At 55.3% G+C, this 20,967-nt stretch overlaps 1 protein-coding gene across 1 annotated transcript in view; it reads left to right on the forward strand.

Annotated features, from left to right (window-relative positions):
- Positions 1-969: 969 nt before the first annotated feature.
- Positions 970-20,967, forward strand: part of smarcd3a (SWI/SNF related BAF chromatin remodeling complex subunit D3a) — a 34,861-nt gene continuing 14,863 nt past the window's right edge. Inside the window, exons 1-7 of the mRNA XM_087986770.1 lie at positions 970-1,147; positions 10,084-10,126; positions 13,587-13,709; positions 14,597-14,719; positions 15,590-15,685; positions 16,351-16,452; positions 19,520-19,681. Coding sequence (XP_087842896.1) covers positions 993-1,147; positions 10,084-10,126; positions 13,587-13,709; positions 14,597-14,719; positions 15,590-15,685; positions 16,351-16,452; positions 19,520-19,681 — 804 coding nt within the window. The 5' untranslated portion in view covers positions 970-992. The remainder of the gene's footprint in view (positions 1,148-10,083; positions 10,127-13,586; positions 13,710-14,596; positions 14,720-15,589; positions 15,686-16,350; positions 16,453-19,519; positions 19,682-20,967) is intronic.

Consider the following 20,967-nt stretch of genomic DNA (forward strand, 5'->3'; position numbering starts at 1 on the left):
GCTGTACAGGACATTGGTTAGGCCACTGTTGGAATATTGCAAGCAATTCTGGTCTCCTTCCTATCGGAAAGATGTTGTGAAACTTGAAAGGGTTCAGAAAAGATTTACAAGGATGTTCCCAGGTTTGGAGGATTTGAGCTACAGGGAGAGGTTGAATGGGCTGGGGCTGTTTTCCCTGGAGCGTCGGAGGCTGAGGGGTGACCTTATAGAGGTTTACAAAATTATGAGGGGCATGGATAGAATAAATAGACAAAGTCTTTTCCCTGGGTTCGGGGAGTCCAGAACTAGAGGGCATAGGTTTAGGGTGAGAGGGGTAAGATATAATAGAGACCTAAGGGACAACTTTTTCACACAGAGGGTAGTATGTGTATGGAATGAGCTGCCAGAGGAAGTGGTGGTGGTTGGTACAATTACAACATTTAACCTCCTCATTCCTGATGAAGGGCTTTTGCCCGAAACATCAACTCTCCTGCTCCTTGGATGTTGTTTGACCTGCTGTGCGTTTCCAGCATCACACTCCTCAACATTTAAATGGCATCTGGACGGGTATATGAATAGGAAGAGTTTAGAGGGATATGGGCCAAGTGCTGGCAAAAGGGATTAGATTAGGTTGGGATATCTGGTCGGCATGGACAGGTTGGACCGAAGGGTCTGTTTCTGTGCTGTACATCTCTATGACTCTCCCCATCTCCTGCCTCCTTTAAGATTCTGCTTAAAGCCTCACTGTCTGACTGAGTCGGTTCTGATATCTGCTTCATGGTGACACTGTTGTGAAGCTATATCGGGTGTGGTGACGATGCTGAATAAATGCAGCTAGTTGTTGTTGTTTGGCCTGAGGCTGGGGTCAGTGTCAGAGGAGAATGCCCTCTGTTAGCTCACTCTGCTCCCCCTCCCCCCCGCACCGAGGCTCGGCCCAGGTTCCAGATTGTTCCGGCTGGTGAATGTTGTTTTGTTTTTCCCTGCAGCGCCCTGGGGTGCCAGCGGGTGCCAGGATGGCACCCCAAGGATCAGCCATGGGACCCCCCGGCTCCCCATATGGGGGCAGCCCCACGGTTCGCCCAGGGATCCCACAGCCCGTACTCGACCAGACCCGCAAACGCTCAGCTCCCCAACCCGTGCAGCAGGTGGTACAGAGCCGGACCCGCAGGTAGGGGCATTGCCAGGGGGCATCGCCAAGGGGGGCATCAACAAGGGGGGCATTGCCAAGGGGGGCATCATCGAGGGGCATCGTCAGGGGGGCATCACCACGGGGGCATCGCAAAGAGGGCATCACCAATGGGGGCATCGCCAAGGGGGCCATCGCCAAGGGGGCCATCGCCAAGGGGGCCATCGCCAGGGGGGCATCAACAAGGGGGGCATTGCCAAGGGGGGCATCATCGAGGGGCATCGTCAGGGGGGCATCACCACGGGGGCATCGCAAAGAGGGCATCACCAATGGGGGCATTGCCAAGGGGGCCATCGCCAAGGGGGCCATTGCCGACGGGCATCGCCAGGGGGGCATCGCCAAGGGGGGCATCGCCAAGGGGGGCATCACCAAGGGGCATTTCCGGGGGGCATCGCCATGGGGGCATCAGCAAGGCGGGCATCGCCAAGAGGGGCATCACCAAGGGGGGCATCACCATGGGGGGCATTGCTGAGGGGTATTGCTGGGGGGGCATAATGTGGTGGGGCATAAGTGGGAGGGGGCAGTGAAGTCTTGGGGTATCACAGTGGGGGTGGGGAGGGGGTTAGATCAGCCTCAGGGAAAGGGGCAAAGGGGAGGGAGTCACCGAGACAGAGTAGGAGATGGGGGGTGGGGGGGGTAGCGGGTGTGGGGGCTTGGGGGGGTGTGGGGTGAGGTTTGGGTGGGAGTGGGGGTGTAGGGGAGAGCGTGCGGGGGAGTGCTGGGAGGTGTAGGGGAGTGTGAGGGGGGTGTCGGGGGGGAGGTGTAGGGAGAGGCAGGGGCGTGGTGACTGGGGGGTGACCCACTACAGATTGAGGTGTTTCTGCCCCCAATGGGGGTTTAAACCGTTCAGTGTAAGAGAATCCCGATGGGAAACACGGTCATCGAGTGAGTGAGTGTTCAGCCATAGAGTGTGTAGTGAGGGGAGCGAAGAGAGGGGTGGGTGATGGGGGTGGGTGATGGATAATGGGGGGTGGGTGATGGATGATGGGGTGGGTGATGGATGATGGGGGGTGGGTGATGGGGGTGGGTGATGGATGATGTGGGGTTGGGTAATGGATGATGGGGGGTCGATGATGGATGTTGGGGGGTGGGTCATGGGGGTGGGTGATGGATGATGCTGGGGTGGGTGATGGGGGTGGGTAATGGATGATGGGGGTTGGGTAATGGATGATGGAGGTGGGTGATGGATGATGGTGAGGTGGGTGATGGGTATGGGTGATGGATGATGGGTGTGGGTGAGGCGGGTGGGTGTGGGTGATGGGGGTGGGTGATGGGGGTTGGGTAATGGATGATGGGGTGGGTGATGAGGGTGGATGATGGATAATGGGGGGTGGGTGATGGATGATGGGGTGGGTAATGGGTGATGGGGGTGGGTGATGGATGATGGGGATTAGATGATGGGGGTGTGGGTGATGGGGTGGGGGTGGGTATTGGGAGTGGATGATGGGGGTTGGATAATGGATGGTGGGGTGGGTGATGGGGTGTGGATGATGGACGTTGGGGGGTGGGTGATGGGGGAGTGATGGATGATGGGGGTGGATGATGGGAGTGGGTGTTGGGGGGTGGGTGATGGATGATGGGGATTGAATGATGGGGGAGTGGGTGATGGGGTGGGTGTGGGTGATGGGAGTGGGTGATGGGGGTTGGGTAGTGGATGGTGGGGGTGGGTGATGGATGTTGGGGGTGGTTGATGGGGGTGGGTGATGGATGATGGGGTGGGTGATGGGGGCTGGGTGCTGGATGATGGAGTGGGTGATGGGGGTGGGTGATGGGTGGTGGGGGGTGGGTGATGGGGTGCGTGATGGAGATGGGGGTGGGTGTTGAGAGGGGTGGGTGATGGATGATGGTGGGGTGGGTGTTGGGGGTTGGGTAATGGATGATGGGGGTGGATGATGGATAATGGGGGTGGGTGATGGATGATGGGGTGGGTGATGGGGGGTGGAGGATGGATAATGGGGGTGGATGATGGATGATGGGGGTGGGTGATGGGGGGTGGGTGATAGATGATGGGGCGTCGGTGATGGGGGTGGGTGATGGGGGTGGGGGTGGGTGATGGATGATGGGGTGGGTGATGGATGATGGGGGATTGTGTAATGGATGATGGGGGTCGGTGATGGATGTTGGGGGTGGGTGATGGAGGTGGGTGATGGATGATGGGGTGGGTGATGGGGGCTGGGTGCTGGATGATGGAGTGGGTGATGGGGGTGGTTGATGGATGATGGGGGGTGGGTGATGGGTGGTGGGTGATGGATGTTGGGGGGTGGGTGATGGGGTGCGTGATGGAGATGGGGGTGGGTGTTGAGAGGGGTGGGTGATGGATGATGGTGGGGTGGGTGTTGGGGGTTGGGTAATGGATGATGGGGGGTGGGTGATGGATGATGGGGGGTGAGTGATGGGGTGGGTGATAGATGATGGGGTGGGTGATGGGGGTGGGTGTTGGGGGGGTGGGTGATGGATAATGGTGGGGTGGGTGATGGATGATGGGGTGGGTGATGGGGGTGGGTGATGGGGGGGTGGGTGATGGATAATGGTGGGGTGGGTGATGGGAGTGGGTGATGGGGGGCTGGGTGATGGATGATGGTGGGGTGGGTGATGGGAGTGGGTGGATGGATGATGGGGTGGGTGATGGGGTTGGGTGATATGGAAGTTGGTGATGGGGTGGGTGATGGGGTAGGTGATGGATGTTGGGGGTGGGTGTTGAGAGGGGTGGGTGATGAATGATGGTGGGGTGGGTGATGGAGTTGGGTAATGGATGATGGATGATGGGGTGGGTGATGGGTGATGGATGATGGGGTGGGTGATGGGGTGGGTGTTGGGGGGGTGGGTGATGGATGATGATGGGGTGGGTAATGGGGTGGGTGTTGGGGGGTGGGTCATGGATGATGATGGGGTGGGTAATGGGGGTGGGTGATGGATGATGGGGTGGGTGATGTGGGTTGGGTGATATGGAAGTGGGTGATGGAGGGTGGGTAATGGATGTTGGGGTGGGTGATGGATGATGGGGTCTGGGTGATGGGGGTGGGTGATGGCTGATGGGGAGTGGGTAATGGATGATGGAGATGGGTGATGGGGTGGGTGATGGATGATAGGGGATGGGTGATGGGGAGTGGGTGATGGATGATGGGGGGTGGATGATAGGGGTGGGTGATGGGGGGCTGGGTGATGGATGATGGTGGGGTGGGTGATGGGAGTGGGTGATGGATGATGGGGGCTGGATGATGGGGGTGGGTGATGGGGGGCTGGGTGATGGATGATGGTGGGGTGGGTGATGGGAGTGGGTGATGGATGATGGGGGTGGATGATGGGGGTGGGTGATGGGGGGCTGGGTGATGGATGATGTTGGGGTGGGTGATGGGAGTGGGTGATGGATGATGGGGTGGGTGATGGGGAGTGGGTGATATGGAAGTTGGTGATGGGGTGGGTGATGGGGTAGGTGATGGATGTTGGGGGTGGGTGTTGAGAGGGTAGGGTGATGGATGATGGTGGGGTGGGTGATGGGGTTGGGTAATGGATGATGGGGGTGGGTGATGGATGATGGGGAGTGGATGATGGATGTTGGGGGTGGGTGATGGATGTTGGGGGGGTGGGTGATGGATGATGGGGTGGGTGATGGGGGTGGGTGTTGGGGGGTGGGTCATGGATGATGGTGGGGTGGGTAATGGGGGTGGGTGATGGATGATGGGGTGGGTGATGCGGGGTGGGTGATATGGAAGAGGGTGATGGAGGCTGGGTAATGGATGTTGGGGTGGGTGATGGATGATGGGGTCTGGGTGATGGGGGTGGGTGATGGCTGATGGGGAGTGGGTAATGGATGATGGAGATGGGTGATGGGGTGGGTAATGGATGATGGGGATGGGTGATGGGGAGTGGGGGATGGTTGATGGGGAGTGGGTGATGGATGATGGGGGGTGGGTGATGGATGATGGGGGGTGGGTGATGGATGAATGGGCTGGGTGATGGTTGATGGGGGTTGGGTAATGGATGATGGGGGTAGGTGATGGATGTTGGGGTGGGTGATGGGTGATGGAAGTGGGTGACGGATGATGGTGGGCTGAGTGATGGATAATGGGGGTGGGTGATATGGAAGTGGGTGATGGGGGGATGGGTGATGTGGGGTTGCATGATGGATGATGGGGGTGGGTGATATGGAAGTGGTGATGGGGTGGGTGATATGGGGATGGGTGCTGGATGATGGGGTGGGTGATGGGGGGTGGGTGATGGATGATGGGGTGGGTATTGGGGGGATGGGTGATGGGGGTGGGTGATATGGGGGTGGGTGATGGGGGGATGGGTGATGGATGATGGGGGTGGGTGATGGGTGGGTGGGTGATGGGGGGGGTTGTGATGGGGTGGGTGATGGGGGATGGGGTGGGTGATGGGGTTGGTGATTGGGTGGGTGATGGGTGGGTGATGGATGAAGGGGGGATGGGTGATGGGGGTGTTGGTTGGAGGGGTGGGTGATGGATGATGGGTTGGTTTGTGGGGGTGGGTAATGGATGATGGGGGTGGGTGATATGGGGGTGGGTGATGGGGGGATGAGTGATGGATGATGGGGTGGGTGATGGGGTTCTGGGGGTAGGTGATGGGTGATGGGGTTGGTGATGGGTGATGGGGGTGGGTGATGGGTGGGTGGGTGATGTGGGGGTGGTGATGGGGGTGGGTGATGGGGGATGGGGGTGGGTGATGGGGTTGGTGATTGGGTGGGTGATGGATGATGGGGGTGGGTGATGGGGAATGGGTGATGTGGGGGTGGGTGATGGATGATGGGGGGTGGGTGATGGGGGGACGGTTGGTGGGGGTGGGTGATGGATGATGGGGTGAGTGATGGATGATGGGGGGAGGTGGGTGATGGGGGGCTGGTTGGTGGGGGTGGGTGATGAATGATGGGGGGGTGATGGGGGGCTGGTTGGTGGGGGTGGGTGATGAATGATGGGGGAATGGGTGATGTGAGGGTGGGTGATGGATGATGGGGTGAGTGATGGGGATGGGTGATGGATGATGGGGTGTGGGTGATGGGGGGGCTGGTTGGTGGGGGTGGGTGATGGATGATGGGGTGGGTGATGGGGGATGGATGATGGGGTGGTCGGTGATAGGGGTGGTTGATGAATGATGGGGGTTGGGTGATGAATGATGTGGGGGTGGGTGATGGGGGTGGTTGGTGGGGGTGGGTGATGAATGATGGAGGGTGGGTGGGTGATGGGCTGGTTGGTGGGGGTGGGTGATGAATGATGGGGGGTGGGTGGGTGATGGGGTCTGGTTGGTGGGGGTGGGTGATGAATGATGGGGGTGGGTGGGTGATGGGGAGCTGGTTGGTGGGGGTGGGTGATGAATGATGGGGGTGGGTGGGCGATGGGGGGCTGGTTGGTGGGGGTGGGTGATGAATGATGGGGGGAGGTGGGTGATAGAACATAGAACATAGAACAATACAGCACAGAACAGGCCCTTCGGCCCACGATGTTGTGCCGAACATTTGTCCTAGCTTAAGCACCCATCCATGTACCTATCCAATTGCCACTTAAAGTTCGCCAATGATTCTGACTCTGCCACTCCCACAGGCAGCGCATTCCATGCCCCCACCACTCTCTGGGTAAAGAACCCACCCCTGACATCTCCCCTATACCTTCCACCCTTCACCTTAAATTTATGTCCCTTTGTAACACTCTGTTGTACCCGGGGGAAAAGTTTCTGACTGTCTACTCTATCTATTCCTCTGATCATCTTATAAACCTCTATCAAGTCACCCCTCATCCTTCTCCGTTCCAATGAGAAAAGGCCTAGCACTCTCAACCTATCCTCATACGACCTATTCTCCATTCCAGGCAACATCCTGGTAAATCTTCTCTGCACCCTCTCCAAAGCTTCCACATCCTTCCTAAAGTGAGGCGACTAGAACTGCACACAGTACTCCAAATGTGGCCTAACCAAGGTCCTGTACAGTTGCAACATCACCTCACGACTCTTGAATTCAATCCCTCTGCTAATGAACGCTAATACACCATAGGCCTTCTTACAAGCTCTATCCACCTGAGTGGCAACTTTCAAAGACCTATGAACATAGACCCCAAGATCCCTCTGTTCCTCCACCTGACTAAGAACCCTACCTTTAACCCTGTATTCCGCAATCTTATTTGTCTTTCCAAAATGGACAACCTCACACTTGGCGGGGTTGAACTCCATCTGCCACTCCTCAGCCCAGCTCTGCATCATATCCAAGTCCCTTTGCAACCGACAAGAGCCCTCTCACTATCCACAACTCCACCAATCTTCGTATCATCTGCAAATTTACTGACCCATCCTTCGATTCCCTCATCCAAGTCATTAATAAAAATTACGAACAGCAGAGGACCCAGAACTGATCCCTGCGGAACTCCACTTGTAACTGGGCTCCAGGCTGAATATTTACCATCTACCACCACTCCCTGACTTCAACCGGTTAGCCAGTTTTCTATCCACTTGGCCAAATTTCCCTCTATCCCATGCCTCCTGACTTTCTGCATAAGCCTACCATGGGGAACCTTATCAAATGCCTTACTAAAATCCATGTATACTACATCCACTGCTCTACCCTCATCCACATGCTTGGTCACCTCCTCAAAGAATTCAATCAGACTTGTAAGGCAAGACCTACCCCTCACATATCCGTGCTAGCTGTCCCTAATCAAGCAGTGTCTTTCCAGATACTCATAAATCCTATCCCTCAGTACCCTTTCCATTACTTTGCCTACCACCGAAGTAAGACTAACTGGCCTGTAATTCCCGGGGTTATCCCTATTCCCTTTTTTGAACAGGGGCACAACATTCGCCACTCTCCAGTCCCCTGGTACCACCCCTGTTGACAGTGAAGATGAAAAGATCATTGCCAACAGTACTGCAATTTCCTCTCTTGCTTCTCACATAATCCTAGGATATATCCCATCAGGCCCAGGGGACTTGTCTATCAGTGATGGGGGGGCTGGTTGGTGGGGGTGGGTGATGAATGATGGTGGGGAGGTGGGTGATGGGGGCTGGTTGGTGGGGGTGGGTGATGGATGATGGGGGGGTGGGTGATGGGGGGCTGGTTGGTGGGGGTGGGTGATGGGGGCTGGTTGGTGGGGGTGGGTGATGAATGATGGGGGGGAGGTGGGTGATGGGGGCTGGTTGGTGGGGCTGGGTGATGGATGATGGGGGGAGGTGGGTGATGGGGGGCTGGTTGGTGGGGGTGGGTGATGAATGATGGGGGGGAGGTGGGTGATGGGGGGCTGGTTGGTGGGGTGGGTGATGGGGGCTGGTTGGTGGGGGTGGGTGATGAATGATGGGAGGGAGGTGGGTGTTGGGGGCTGGTTGGTGGGAGTGGGTGATGGATGATGGGGGATGGGTGATGGGGGCTGGTTAGTGGGGGTGGGTACGAGGGGTTGGTTGGTGGGGGTGGGTGATGAATGATGGGGGGAGGTGGGTAATGGGGGGCTGGTTGGTGGGGGTGGGTGATGGATGATGGGGGGTGGGTGATGGGGGCTGGTTGGTGGGGGTGGGTATGAGGGGTTAGTTGGTGGGGGTGGGTGATGAATGATGGGGGAGGTGGGTAATGGGGGGCTGGTTGGTGGGGGTGGGTGATGGATGATGGGGGGTGGGTGATGGGGGCTGGTTGGTGGGGGTGGGTATGAGGGGTTAGTTGGTGGGGGTGGGTGATGAATGATGGGGGAGGTGGGTAATGGGGGGCTGGTTGGTGGGAGTGGGTGATGGATGATGGGGGGTGGGTGATGGGGGCTGGTTGGTGGGGGTGAGAATGAGGGGTTAGTTGGTGGGGGTGGGTGATGAATGATGGGGGGAGGTGGGTAATGGGGGGCTGGTTGGTGGGGGTGGGTGATGGATGATGGGGGGGGAGGTGAGTGATGGGGGGCTGGTTAGTGGGGGTGGGTGATGGATGATGGGGGGTGGGTGATGGGGGCTGGTTGGTGGGGTGGGTGATGGATGATGGGGGGGGAGGTGGGTGATGGGGGGGCTGGTTGGTGGGGGTGGGTGATGGATGATGGGGTGTGGGTGATGGGGGCTGGTTAGTGGGGGTGGGTGATGGATGATGGGGGGGAGGTGGGTGATGGGGGCTGGTTAGTGGGGGTGGGTGATGGACGATGGGGGGGGAGGTGGGTGATGGGGGGCTGGTTGGTGGGGGTGGGTGATAGATGATGGGGGGTGGGTGATGGGGGCTGGTTGGTGGGGGTGGGTGATGGATGATGGGGGGGAGGTGGGTGATGGGGGGCTGGTTGGTGGGGGTGGGTATGAGGGGTTGGTTGGTGGGGGTGGGTGATGGATGATGGGGGGGGGAGGTGGGTGATGGGGGGGCTGGTTGGTGGGGGTGGGTGATGGATGATGGGGGGGGGAGGTGGGTGATGGGGGGCTGGTTGGTGGGGGTGGGTGATGGATGATGGGGGGGGGAGGTGGGTGATGGGGGGCTGGTTGGTGGGGGTGGGTGATGGACGATGGGGGGGGAGGTGGGTGATGGGGGGCTGGTTGGTGGGGGTGGGTGATGGACGATGGGGGGGGGAGGTGGGTGATGGGGGGGCTGGTTGGTGGGGGTGGGTGAAGTTCCCTGGCAGGTACACAGCAACATTTTAGATTAATGTGTCGAGGAGCCTGTGGCCGGCTGGGATTGTCTCCAGAGTGTTATCATCTCGAGAAGTAACACAAAAAAAACTGTGGATGGTGTAAATCAGAAACAAAAGCAGAAATTGCTGAAAAAGCTCAGCAGGTCAGGCAGTGTCTGTGGAGAGAAATCAGAGGTAATGTTTCTGGTCGGGTGACCCTTCCTCAGACCTGAACTTTCAACTCTGCTTTCTCTTCACAGATGCCAGCGGTTTCTGTTATGTTCACGATCTTGTTCAGTTACAGAGTGGCTCCCCTCCCCCTTTGTGTTTTTAATTCCTGTTTCTGTTGAAATGTTGCAGCGCCAAGAGACGGAAGATGTCAGACAAGATCCTACCGCAGAGGGTGAGTGAGCCGGAGGGAGGTGTACCAGGGATCTGGTACCTGGATCACGGAATCCACTGGGATCTGCACTGTCCCGGTGTAAAGTCCTGAGAAAGTGGAGTTTCAACAGAGATGGGGACGGAAAGAGAAAGAACTCCACCCCCAGCCCCACCCCCACCCCCAGGGCGTTATTATCCAGGAGCCCTATCCACTCCCATGGGGAGGGGCTGCTATTGGGGTAATGCCTGTTAATGCCGAGACCCAAGAAATCGTCTGGGGACCCAGGTTCGAATCCTGCCTGACCCTGACCAAACCCCCTCCAAATAGATTCGGAAGATAGTCTCAGCCCGAACCTTGTCTTAATTTAAAACTAGTTGGAAGGCATTGTGTTCCAGACGAGATTTGATTGGTCAATTGACTTGACTTTAAGCAAAATGCACTTTACTTTTACACTACAGACAAAATAATTGGCTTAACTGTAACTCTCAAAATACTTAACAAAATAAATATATACATTAACTACTATTAATTAGTTGACTAATTAGAAACAAACTGTTCCACTACAGTAACATCCCATAAACACACCCTTGGCAAAGGCACATTCAGTGAAATAGATTCCAGCAGCAGGAGGACCCCAGCTTTTAGGTGGAACAGAGAGAGGAACAACAGCTTCCACATCCAGCCTCGAGACCCCAGTGACTGCAGAAAGCTAAAATAGACCTCCTGGTTCAGTCGTTTCTACAGGGGGCACGCCATCCCATTCTCCCAATTCCTTCGTTTCCGCCACATCTGCTCCCAGGAGGACCAGTTCCAATACCGTACAACCCAGATGGCCTCCTTCTTCAAAGACCGCAATTTCCCCCCAGACGTGATCGATGATGCCCTCCACCGCATCTCCTCCACTTCCCACTCCTCCGCCCTTGAGCCCCGCCCCTCCAACCGCCACCAGGACAGAACCCCACTGGTCCTCACCTACCACCCCACCAACCTCCATATACATCGTATCATCCGTCGTCATTTCCGCCACTTCCAAACGGACCCCACCACCAGGGATATATTTCCCTCCCCTCCCCGATCAGCGTTCCAAAAAGACCACTCCCTCCGTGACTCCTTCGTCAGGTCCACACCCCCCACCAACCCAACCTCCACTCCCGGCACCTTCCCCTGCAACCGCAAGAAATGCAAAACTTGCGCCTACACGTCCCCCCTCACTTCCCTCCAAGGCCCCAAGGGATCCTTCCATATCCGCCACAGATTCACCTGCACCTCCACACATATCATTTATTGCATCCGCTGCACCCGATGTGGCCTCCTCTATATTGGGGAGACAGGCCGCCTACTTGCGGAGCGTTTCAGAGAACACCTCTGGGACACCTGGACCAACCAACCCAACCACCCTGTGGCCCAACACTTCAACTCCCCCTCCCACTCCACCAAGGATATGCAGGTCCTTGGGCTCCTCCATCGCCAGACCATAGCAACACGACGGTTGGAGGAAGAGCGCCTCATCTTCCACCTAGGAACCCTCCAACCACTAGGGATGAACTCAGACTTCTTCAGTTTCCTCATTTCCCCTCCCCCCACCTTGTCTCAGTCAAATCCCTCAAATTCAGCACCGCCTTCCTAACCTGCAATCTTCTTCCTGACCTCTCCGCCCCCACCCCAGTCTGACCTATCACCCTCACCTTGACCTCCTTCCACCTATCACATTTCCAACGTCCCTCCCCCAAGTCCCTCCTCCCTACCTTTTATCTTAGCCTGCTGGACACACTTTCCTCATTCCTGAAGAAGGGCTTATGCCCGAAACGTCGATTCTCCTGCTCTTTGGATGCTGCCTGACCTGCTGTGCTTTTCCAGCAACACATTTTCAGCTCTGATCTCCAGCATCTGCAGTCCTCACTTTCTCCCAGCAACACATTGGCAATTACAATCCCTCGACCCGCTACATGGACAGCTTTCAAATAGAATGGCTGCAATAATAAGCTCCATTTAAACAGTCTAGAATTTTTGTCCTTAACTTTTTTCCAAAATCTTTAATCTATGATGTATATACAATTGTTTCAGATACATGACCGGCAATATAAATGTTGAAACACCAACACCAGACTCAAGGGCTCCCACTCAATTATGGAATATTTCTGCTGATGAATATCCAGTTTTCTGGAGAAATACCTGATAGATCTTTCTATCATTTCTCCTCAATCAATTTTAGTAGCCCCCATTTCTCCACAGTTAATTTTAGTAGTCCTCTTACCTCTTGCCAAGAAACTATTCCAAATGGACTGAATTTGGTTGATTTATTAGGTATAACCCCAATTGTAAAAAAGTACAGCTGAGTAGTCTTAACCGTAAGATCTGAACATGGTCTTTAAAGTTTGATGCCATCTTACTAAAGCTCCCTGCGATTTTGGATGGTATATTGTGGATTTCAATTCTTTTGTTGCTAAGCTATCTGTAACGTCCTTGAGAAATTTTAATGTAAAATCTGACCCTTGACCTGACTGTATCTCTATGGGTAGTCTGTAACTAGTAAATGATTTGAGTAACTCTTCTCCCTTCCTTGTGATATTGATCTCCGGAATTCTAGTGGACACATCCGTTATGGTCAACAGATACTGATTCCCACTTTTTGTTTTAGGGAGAGGTCCTACACAATCAATTAAGACTCTTGTAAAAGATTCCTCAAATGCAGCAACGGGTATTAAAGATGTGGGTTTAATCACTGCCTGATGTTTCCCAATTATCACGTGTCACATCCCTCATATCACATGACTGGCAAAATTCAACCACATCCAGACACAATCCAGGCCAATAAACATGTATTTGTATTTTAGCTTGAATTTTCCTTACTCTCAAATGACCTCCTACTGGTAATTCACGTGCTACCCACAACATCTCCTTTCCATTACCCTACTGGCAATACGACTTGATGAACCTCTGCCCATTTCTCATCTGCCTGGATATGTGATGGTCTCCATTTCCTCATCAAGAGGTCATTTTTACGATAGTAACACCCTGGGATACATTCAGCTGCTTCTTCTGTTAATGTTTTTTGATACAACTGCTTTAGTTTTCCATCTTTATGTTGTAATTCAGCTCATGTCTATGAACTAAAAATATCCACATTGTCTTCCACCAGTTTTTGTTTTCATTAACTATTTGATCAAACAGAGTTTCTGTGATCTCCAACTCCCTTACCTTTATTCTTTGATTTTTCCTGCTGCTTCACCCTGTGGCTTTGTGAGCTTGTTACCCCACAGTCTGGAAAAATCCAGTGACATCCTCAACCCAGTCTATGCCTTGACTTCCCCTCCCCTCCCCTCCCATCCCCTCCCCTCCTGTTGTGGGTGCTGGTGGGTGTGGAGGGGAGGGGGGTTGACGGGTGCTGAAGTAGGAAGGAGTGGGAGATGGAAGTGGGAAGATTGGGGAATGGGTGATGAGTTTGTCAATATCTCTCTCCCTCCACTATCCCACTGCCCAGATCCGAGAGCTGGTTCCCGAATCCCAGGCCTACATGGACCTCCTGGCCTTCGAGAGGAAACTTGACCAAACCATCATGAGGAAGAGGGTGGACATACAGGAGGCTCTGAAAAGGCCAATCAAGGTACAGCCAGGGGAATGGGGGCGGTGCAGGGTGAGAATGTGGGGGGGGGGGAGTGAGGGGTGATGGGGAGGTGAGGGACGATGGGGGGGTGAGGGGCGATGGGCGGTGAGGGACGATGGGGTAGAGGGGCGATGGGGTGGGGAAGGGTGGGGGGGTGAGGGACGATGGGGTAGAAGGGCGATGGGGTGGGGAAGGGTGGGGGGGTGATGGGGGAGAGGGGCGATGAGTGTGGGGGATGAGGGGGGATGGGGGGTGAGGGACGATGGGGGAGTGAGGGACGATGGGGGGGTGAGGGGCAATGGGGTGAGGGACGATGGGGTAGAGGGGCGATAGGGTGGGGGGGTGAGGGGTGATGGGGGAGAGGGGCGATGAGGGTGGGGGATGAGGGGGGATGGGGGGTGAGGGACGATGGGGGGGTGAGGGACGATGGGGGGGTGAGGGGCGATGGGGGGTGAGGGGCGATGGGGGGGTGAGGGGCAATGGGGGGTGAGGGACGATGGGGGTTGAGGGGTGATTGGGTTGGGGAGCGGTGGGGGGATGACAGTTAGGAGTTGTCCCCTGAGTAACTGTTCCTGATCCCCCACCCGGATACCCTTATCCTGATAAAAGTTCCCCCAGTAACCGCTTCCCCGGTAACCACTCCCCCACTAAACGCTTTGCCTAGTAACTGCTCCCCCGGTAACCGCACGCCCCAGTATCCGCTTTCCCAGTAACCGTTCCCTCTGTAACCATTTCCCCGGTAACTGTTCCCCCGGTAAATGTTCCCCTGGTAACCGTTTCGCCTGATTATGTTCCCCCCGGTAACTGTTCCCCTGGTAACCATTTCCCTGGTTACTGTTCCCCTGGTAACCATTTCCCCGGTAACCATTCCCACTCTGGTTTTGCAGCAAAAGCGAAAGTTGCGGCTCTACATCTCGAACACCTTTAACCCAGCTCGGAGTGAGACAGAGGACTCCGACAGCAGCATTGCCTCCTGGGAACTCCGCGTTGAGGGAAAGCTCCTCGAGGATGTGAGTGCCTGCCTACCTTTCCTCCACCACCTCACCTCCTGTCCCCTCCCTATCACCCCTCACTCACCTCTACTCATCTCAGTCAGACGCTCACCAACTTAGGACAATGTGATAGGTCAGTACACCTCAAGAGTTAAAATTTCCCTCAGCACTGACCCTCCGACAGTGCGGCGCTCCCTCAGCGCTGACCCTCCGACAGTGCGGCGCTCCCTCAGCGCTGACCCTCCGACAGTGCCCACTCCCTCAGCACTGACCCTCCGACAGTGCGGCGCTCCCTCAACACTGACCCTCCGACAGTGCGGCGCTCCCTCAGCACTGACCCTCCGACAGTGCGGCGCTCCCTCAGCGCTGACCCTCCGACAGTGCGGCGCTCCCTCAACACTGACCCTCCGACAGTGCGGCGCTCCCTCAACACTGACCCTCCGACAGTGCGGCGCTCCCTCAGCACTGACCCTCCGACAGTGCGGCGCTCCCTCAGCGCTGACCCTCCGACAGTGCCCACTCCCTCAGCACTGACCCTCCGACAGTGCGGCGCTCCCTCAACACTGACCCTCCGACAGTGCGGCGCTCCCTCAGCACTGACCCTCCGACAGTGCGGCGCTCCCTCAACACTGACCTTCCGACAGTGCCCACTCCCTCAGCACTGACCCTCCGACAGTGCGGCACTCCCTCAGCACTGACCCTCCGACAGTGCGGCACTCCCTCAGCACTGATTCTCCGACAGTGCGGCACTCCCTCAGCACTGACCCTCCGACAGTGCGGCACTCCCTCAGCACTGATTCTCCGACAGTGTCTGACTGTGATTATCTTGGCATGTTTTGATTGTGACCGTTGTAGTTTTGATTGTTCAGAATATTCTTTGTGTTTCAGCCTGGAAAACAGAAAAGGAAGTTCTCGTCATTTTTCAAGAGCCTTGTTATTGAGCTGGATAAGGATTTGTACGGACCGGACAATCACTTGGTGGAGGTGGTGTCACCTATTTCTTTCACAACCTCATAATACTCCTGATCTTTCACAGTCTCCCCCTTTTTTTCCCATCCCTCCAAAGCCCCTCTCCCTCGTCTACTCCTCCTCCTTTATCAGATTGACATCTCCTTGTGTAACCGTCCCCAGCTCTGATCTGACCTTGCCCCCTGGCCAGATTCAGTTTGGTAACTCCCCCCATGCTGCATCCTGGGACACCATCTCCAGACACACCCCACCTCAGGGGCTGGGTATCGTCCCCCGCTCCTCCTCATCCCCATATAACCCCGACCCAGATCCCAGAGGATGGGATTTTCAGGGATGGGGTCATCCTGAGGAATGCCAGAGGATTTCCAATTTCCCATCCACGAATTAGAGGCAGGCTGAGGCAATTCGGCCCCTCAGCCCTGCTATCCCCTTCATGGGCCGTTTGGATTGTAGCCTCAGGGCCTCTCCCGCCGCGTTAGTGAGAATCTGTCTCCACGAAGACAGCAGCTCACGGTGAGCACCGTCAGCATCAGCTGTGAAGCTGCTGTGGTGGGAGGTGTCCCATGGTCTTACATGTGAGCGATGGTGAGTGAGTCTCGCTGAGACGGTGGAGAAGGGTCTGTTTGGACGAACAGCAGGAGATTTGAGGGGGTGAACATGTGCGTGTGATTTTTCTGCAGTGGCACCGGACACCCACCACCCAAGAGACAGACGGGTTCCAGGTGAAGAGACCAGGCGATGTCAGTGTGCGGTGTACGCTGCTGCTCATGCTCGACTACCAGGTGGGCACGGGGTGGGGGGCATGGGGAGCGTAAGAGGGGGAGCCAGTGGGAGAGTGGAAACAGCTCCCACAGGGAATGATCCAGTTTAAGCGGAGGCTGGATAAACACTCGAGGGAATTAAGGGGCAGAGGCAGATGAGGGTGATGATGAGGGGGTGAGAACAGGCTCCTAAAGAGTAGCTAGCACACAGGAGAGGGGCAGAGTGGCCTGTCTGTGTTCTGGAAATACAATGCTATTGGGTTAACAATATGGAAAACACAAAGTTTATAAGATTTGTTGTTAAATTTGGGAAAGAGAGTCACAAAACAGTGAGTTGGAGCTGGAAAACCAGTGAGTACAACAGACCAACAAGACTGGAAAGTGAGTTCAAAAAGCCATTTTATTGGATAGACAAAACGCTGAAGGACAACACACTGATTGGTGTACCTAAATATCAAGGAGGGGACACAGGAATAAAGGGAAGAAACCAAGGAGAGAGATCGCAGGGCTGCATTTGACTGAGGAGCCCAAGCAAAACAGGAATGAGTGGATGTCGGGGGGCAGGGGGGGGGTAAACTCTCTGCTGGTTAGAGTCATACCTGACACACAGGAAGATGGTCGTGGTTGTTGGAGGTCAGTCATCTTAGCTCCAGGACATCTCTGCAGGAGTTCCTCAGGGTAGTGTCCTAGGCCCAACCATCTTCAGCTGGTTCATCACTGACCTTCCCTCCATCATAAGGTCAGAAGTGGGATGTTCACCGATGACTGCACAACATTCAGCACCATTCGTGAGTCCTCAGATACTGAAGCAGTCCATGTTCAAATAAAACAAGATCTGGACAATATCCAGGCTTGGGCTGACAAATGGCAAGTAGCACTCACACCACACACATGCCAAGTCATGACCACCTCCAATAAGAGACAATTTAATCACTGCCCCTTGATATTCAATGTCCTGGAGGTTAACATTGACCAGAAACTCAGCTGGACTCATCATATAAGCACAGTGGCTACACAAGGAGGCTAGAGGCTTGGAATATTCAGTGTTTGGCACTGCTAAAGTGAATTGGCCATGGTAAATTGCCCATAGTGTTGGGTTCATTAGTCAGAGGGAAACGGGTCTGGGGGGGTTACTCTTTGGAGGGTTGGTGTTGGGCTGAAGGGCCTGTTTCCACAATGTAGGGAATTTAATCTAAAACAAACATTGACCAGATACCCAATTGGACTCATCATTTAACCCAGTAGCTACACAAGGAGGCTAGAGGCTAGGAATATTCAGTGGTTAGCACTGCTGCCTCACAGCGCCAGAGACCCGGGTTCGATTCCAGCCTCAGGCGACTGACTGTGTGGAGTGTGCACATTCCCCCCGTGTCTGCGTGGGTTTCCTCCGGGTGCTCCGGTTTCCTCCCACAGTCCAAAGATGTGCAGGTTAGGTGAATTGGCCATGCTAAATTGCCCGTAGTGTTCAGGGATGTGTCGGTTAGGTGAATTAGTCAGGGTTAAATGTAGGGTAATAGAGTAGGGAAATGGGTCTGGTGTGGACTTGTTGGGCTGAAGGGCATGTTTCCATTTTAGGGATTCTGTGATTTGAAATTGAAAAGTGAGGGCTGTAGTGATGTTGCAGTCAGACTGAGCTCTGTCCTGAGTGAATTGGGGGTCAGTGTGGGCGCTGAGACTGGCTCAGACACCAGACTGTGATGGTGTGCTGTTGGGATGATGGTTTTTGATTGGACGTTTTATCAATTTGGATGGGGTGGTGTCATTGGTGTAAATATTTTAATTCAGTCACCAAAAATGGACTGAAATGATTCGCTTTCTTACCATTCTCCAGAATAACGGAAAGGTTTAGCAGGGATCTTTAATAAATTCCAAAATAACTCACTTATTATCGATAAAACTTATGCTTTAAACAAAAGGCAGAACTGTTTAACAGTATTAAGCAATGTCCCTTTAATCCCAGTCAAACACACACATAACAAATAAGGCTGATCTGCGGAGATTAAAAACGGAAGAATATCTTCCTGTGAGCCAAGGGTCTGAACACAAGGGATACACTGGAATGTTGTCTCCCTGCTCCCTGATGGGATGGAGATGCTGACCACAGGAGAGGGATGGGAAATCTTCAAAGCATGTGTCAGTGCAGATGGAAAGTCAGTTTGACTTAGGTCTTTGAAAGAAGTAAGATTTGAGCTTTCAGGATTTATTGGGTAATTTGAGAGACTGAGAGAGAGCTTCCAGCTGGATTTGTTAAAAAGTTCTTTCCTGGGATGTTGGTGTCACTGGCTGGGCCCAGCATTTATTGCCCTGTCCCTAATTGCCCCTTGAGAAGGTGGGGTTGAGCTGCCCCCCTATAGTCCATGTGCTGGGGTAGACCCACAATATTCTTACAGACGAAGGATTTAAACTGCTTTAAGGATTCTTCAGATATTTTCGGAGAGACAGAGTTGTTTACTGAATATTTTGGAATTCATTTCTTTCAGTTGATATACCCAGCGGGTGTGGTCACCTGTTTGGGAAAATGGTTTCAGTGGGAGATTCCAGGAATTTGGATCATCTTAACGGGGGCGGGGCTCCGGGCTAGACAGGGGGTGGTCTGGGCTGGGCAGGGCAGTGGTCTGGGCTGGGCAGGGCAGTGGACTGGGCTGAGCAGGGGGGTGGTCTGGACTGGGCAGGGGGTGGTCTGGGCTGGGCAGGGCGGTGGTCTGGGCTGGGCAGGGGGGTGGTCTGGGCTAGACAGGGGGTGGTCTGGGCTAGACAGGGCAGTGGTCTGGGCTGAGCAGGGGGGTGGTCTGGGTTGGGCAGGGGGGTGGTCTGGACTGGGCAGGGGGTGGTCTGGGCTGGGCAGGGCGGTGGATTGGGCTGGGCAGGGCGGTGGGCAGGCCAGGGCGGTGGTCTGGGCTGGGCAGGGCGGTGGTCTGGGCTGGGCGGGGGGTGGTCTGGGCTGGGCAGGGCTATGGTCTGGGTGGTGTGGATGAGGTGGCTGGATGGGGGAACGGACTGGGGGTGGTGATGGTGGTGTGTGAGGGTGGTCTCAGTCTGCTCCAGGCTGGAGTCTCAGTCTGTGTGTTTGGGGACGGGTGTCTTACAGCCCCCCCAGTTTAAGCTGGACCCTCGGCTCGCTCGTTTACTGGGAATTCACACTCAGACCCGCTCGGCCATTGTACAGGCGCTGTGGCAGTACATCAAAACCAACAAACTACAGGATTCTCACGACAAGGAGTACATCAGCTGTGACAAGTACTTCCAGCAGGTAAAGGTCACGGCGGGGTCAGTGATGGGGGAGGGGGGACAGTGATGGGGGAGGGGTTCAGTGATGGGGGGAGAGGGGACAGTGATGGGGGAGGGGGGTCAGTGATGGGGGAGGGGGGTCGGTGATGGGGGAGGGGGGTCATTGATGGGGGAGGGGGATCAGTGATGGGGAGGGGGGGTCAGTGATGGGGAGGGGGGTCAGTGATGGGGGAGGGGGGTCAGTGATGGGGGAGGGGGATCAGTGATGGGGGAGGGGGGGTCAGTGATGGGGGAGGGGGGTCAGTGATGGGGAGGGGGGTTCAGTGATGGGGGAGGGGGGTTCAGTGATGGGGAGGGGGGTTCAGTGATGGGGGAGGGGGGATCAGTGATGGGGGAGGGGGGATCAGTGATGGGGAGGGGGGTCAGTGATGGGGAAGGGGGGTCAGTGATGGGGGAGGGGGATCAGTGATGGGGGAGGGGGGGTCAGTGATGGGGGCGGGGGTCAGTGATGGGGGAGCGGGATCAGTGATGGGGGAGGGGTGGGTCAGTGATGGGGAGGGGGGGTCAGTGATGGGGAGGGGGGATCAGTGATGGGGGAGGGGGGATCAGTGATGGGTGTATTCTGTGGAAGGGGCTGGTACTGGGTAACTCTAACAGAGGCCGATGTGAATTGAGACACAGCCCTGGAATCACTGAGAAGGAGGCCATTCGGCCCACCAACCTATACTGGCTCTGAGCAAGGGGTGAGATTAGAATCCCTGCAGTGTGGAAACAGGCCCTTCGGCCCAACAAACCTGCTGCCTCCTCCTATAATCCTGCACGCTGATTCAATTCAACTACCCGTCCGCTGTCCCTACAACACTCCGTCTATAAACTCCGGCTCGTGATCCATTGACTGTGAGGGAACAGCTGCTCCCTCTGCACTCTGTCCAACCCGTTCACGATTTGGAAACCCTCTAACCAGTGTCTTCTCAGTGTTCTCTCTGACAGGACCAATCCCACCTTCTTCACTCTATCCTCCTCGCTAAAGTGTCTCCTTCCTGAAACCATACCTGTAAATCGCTTCTACACTCTCTCCAGTACATCCACATCTTTCCTAGAATGTGGTGCCCACAAATGTACACAATACTCCAGCTGAGGTCTTATACAAGTTCAACATCAACTCCTCCCTCTAATACTCTATTGCCTATTAATAAAGCCGAGGACACTGCCTGCTTTATTAATTGCACTCTCCACTTGTACTCCCGCCTTCTATGTTCTATGACATATACACCCAGCTTCCTCTGCTCCTTTACGTCGTGTTTGTTA

Source organism: Chiloscyllium plagiosum, unplaced genomic scaffold, assembly GCF_037043375.1.
Source record: "Chiloscyllium plagiosum isolate Xiang-an unplaced genomic scaffold, Cpla_swu_hap1 HiC_scaffold_4, whole genome shotgun sequence".
Lineage (NCBI taxonomy): Eukaryota > Metazoa > Chordata > Chondrichthyes > Orectolobiformes > Hemiscylliidae > Chiloscyllium > Chiloscyllium plagiosum.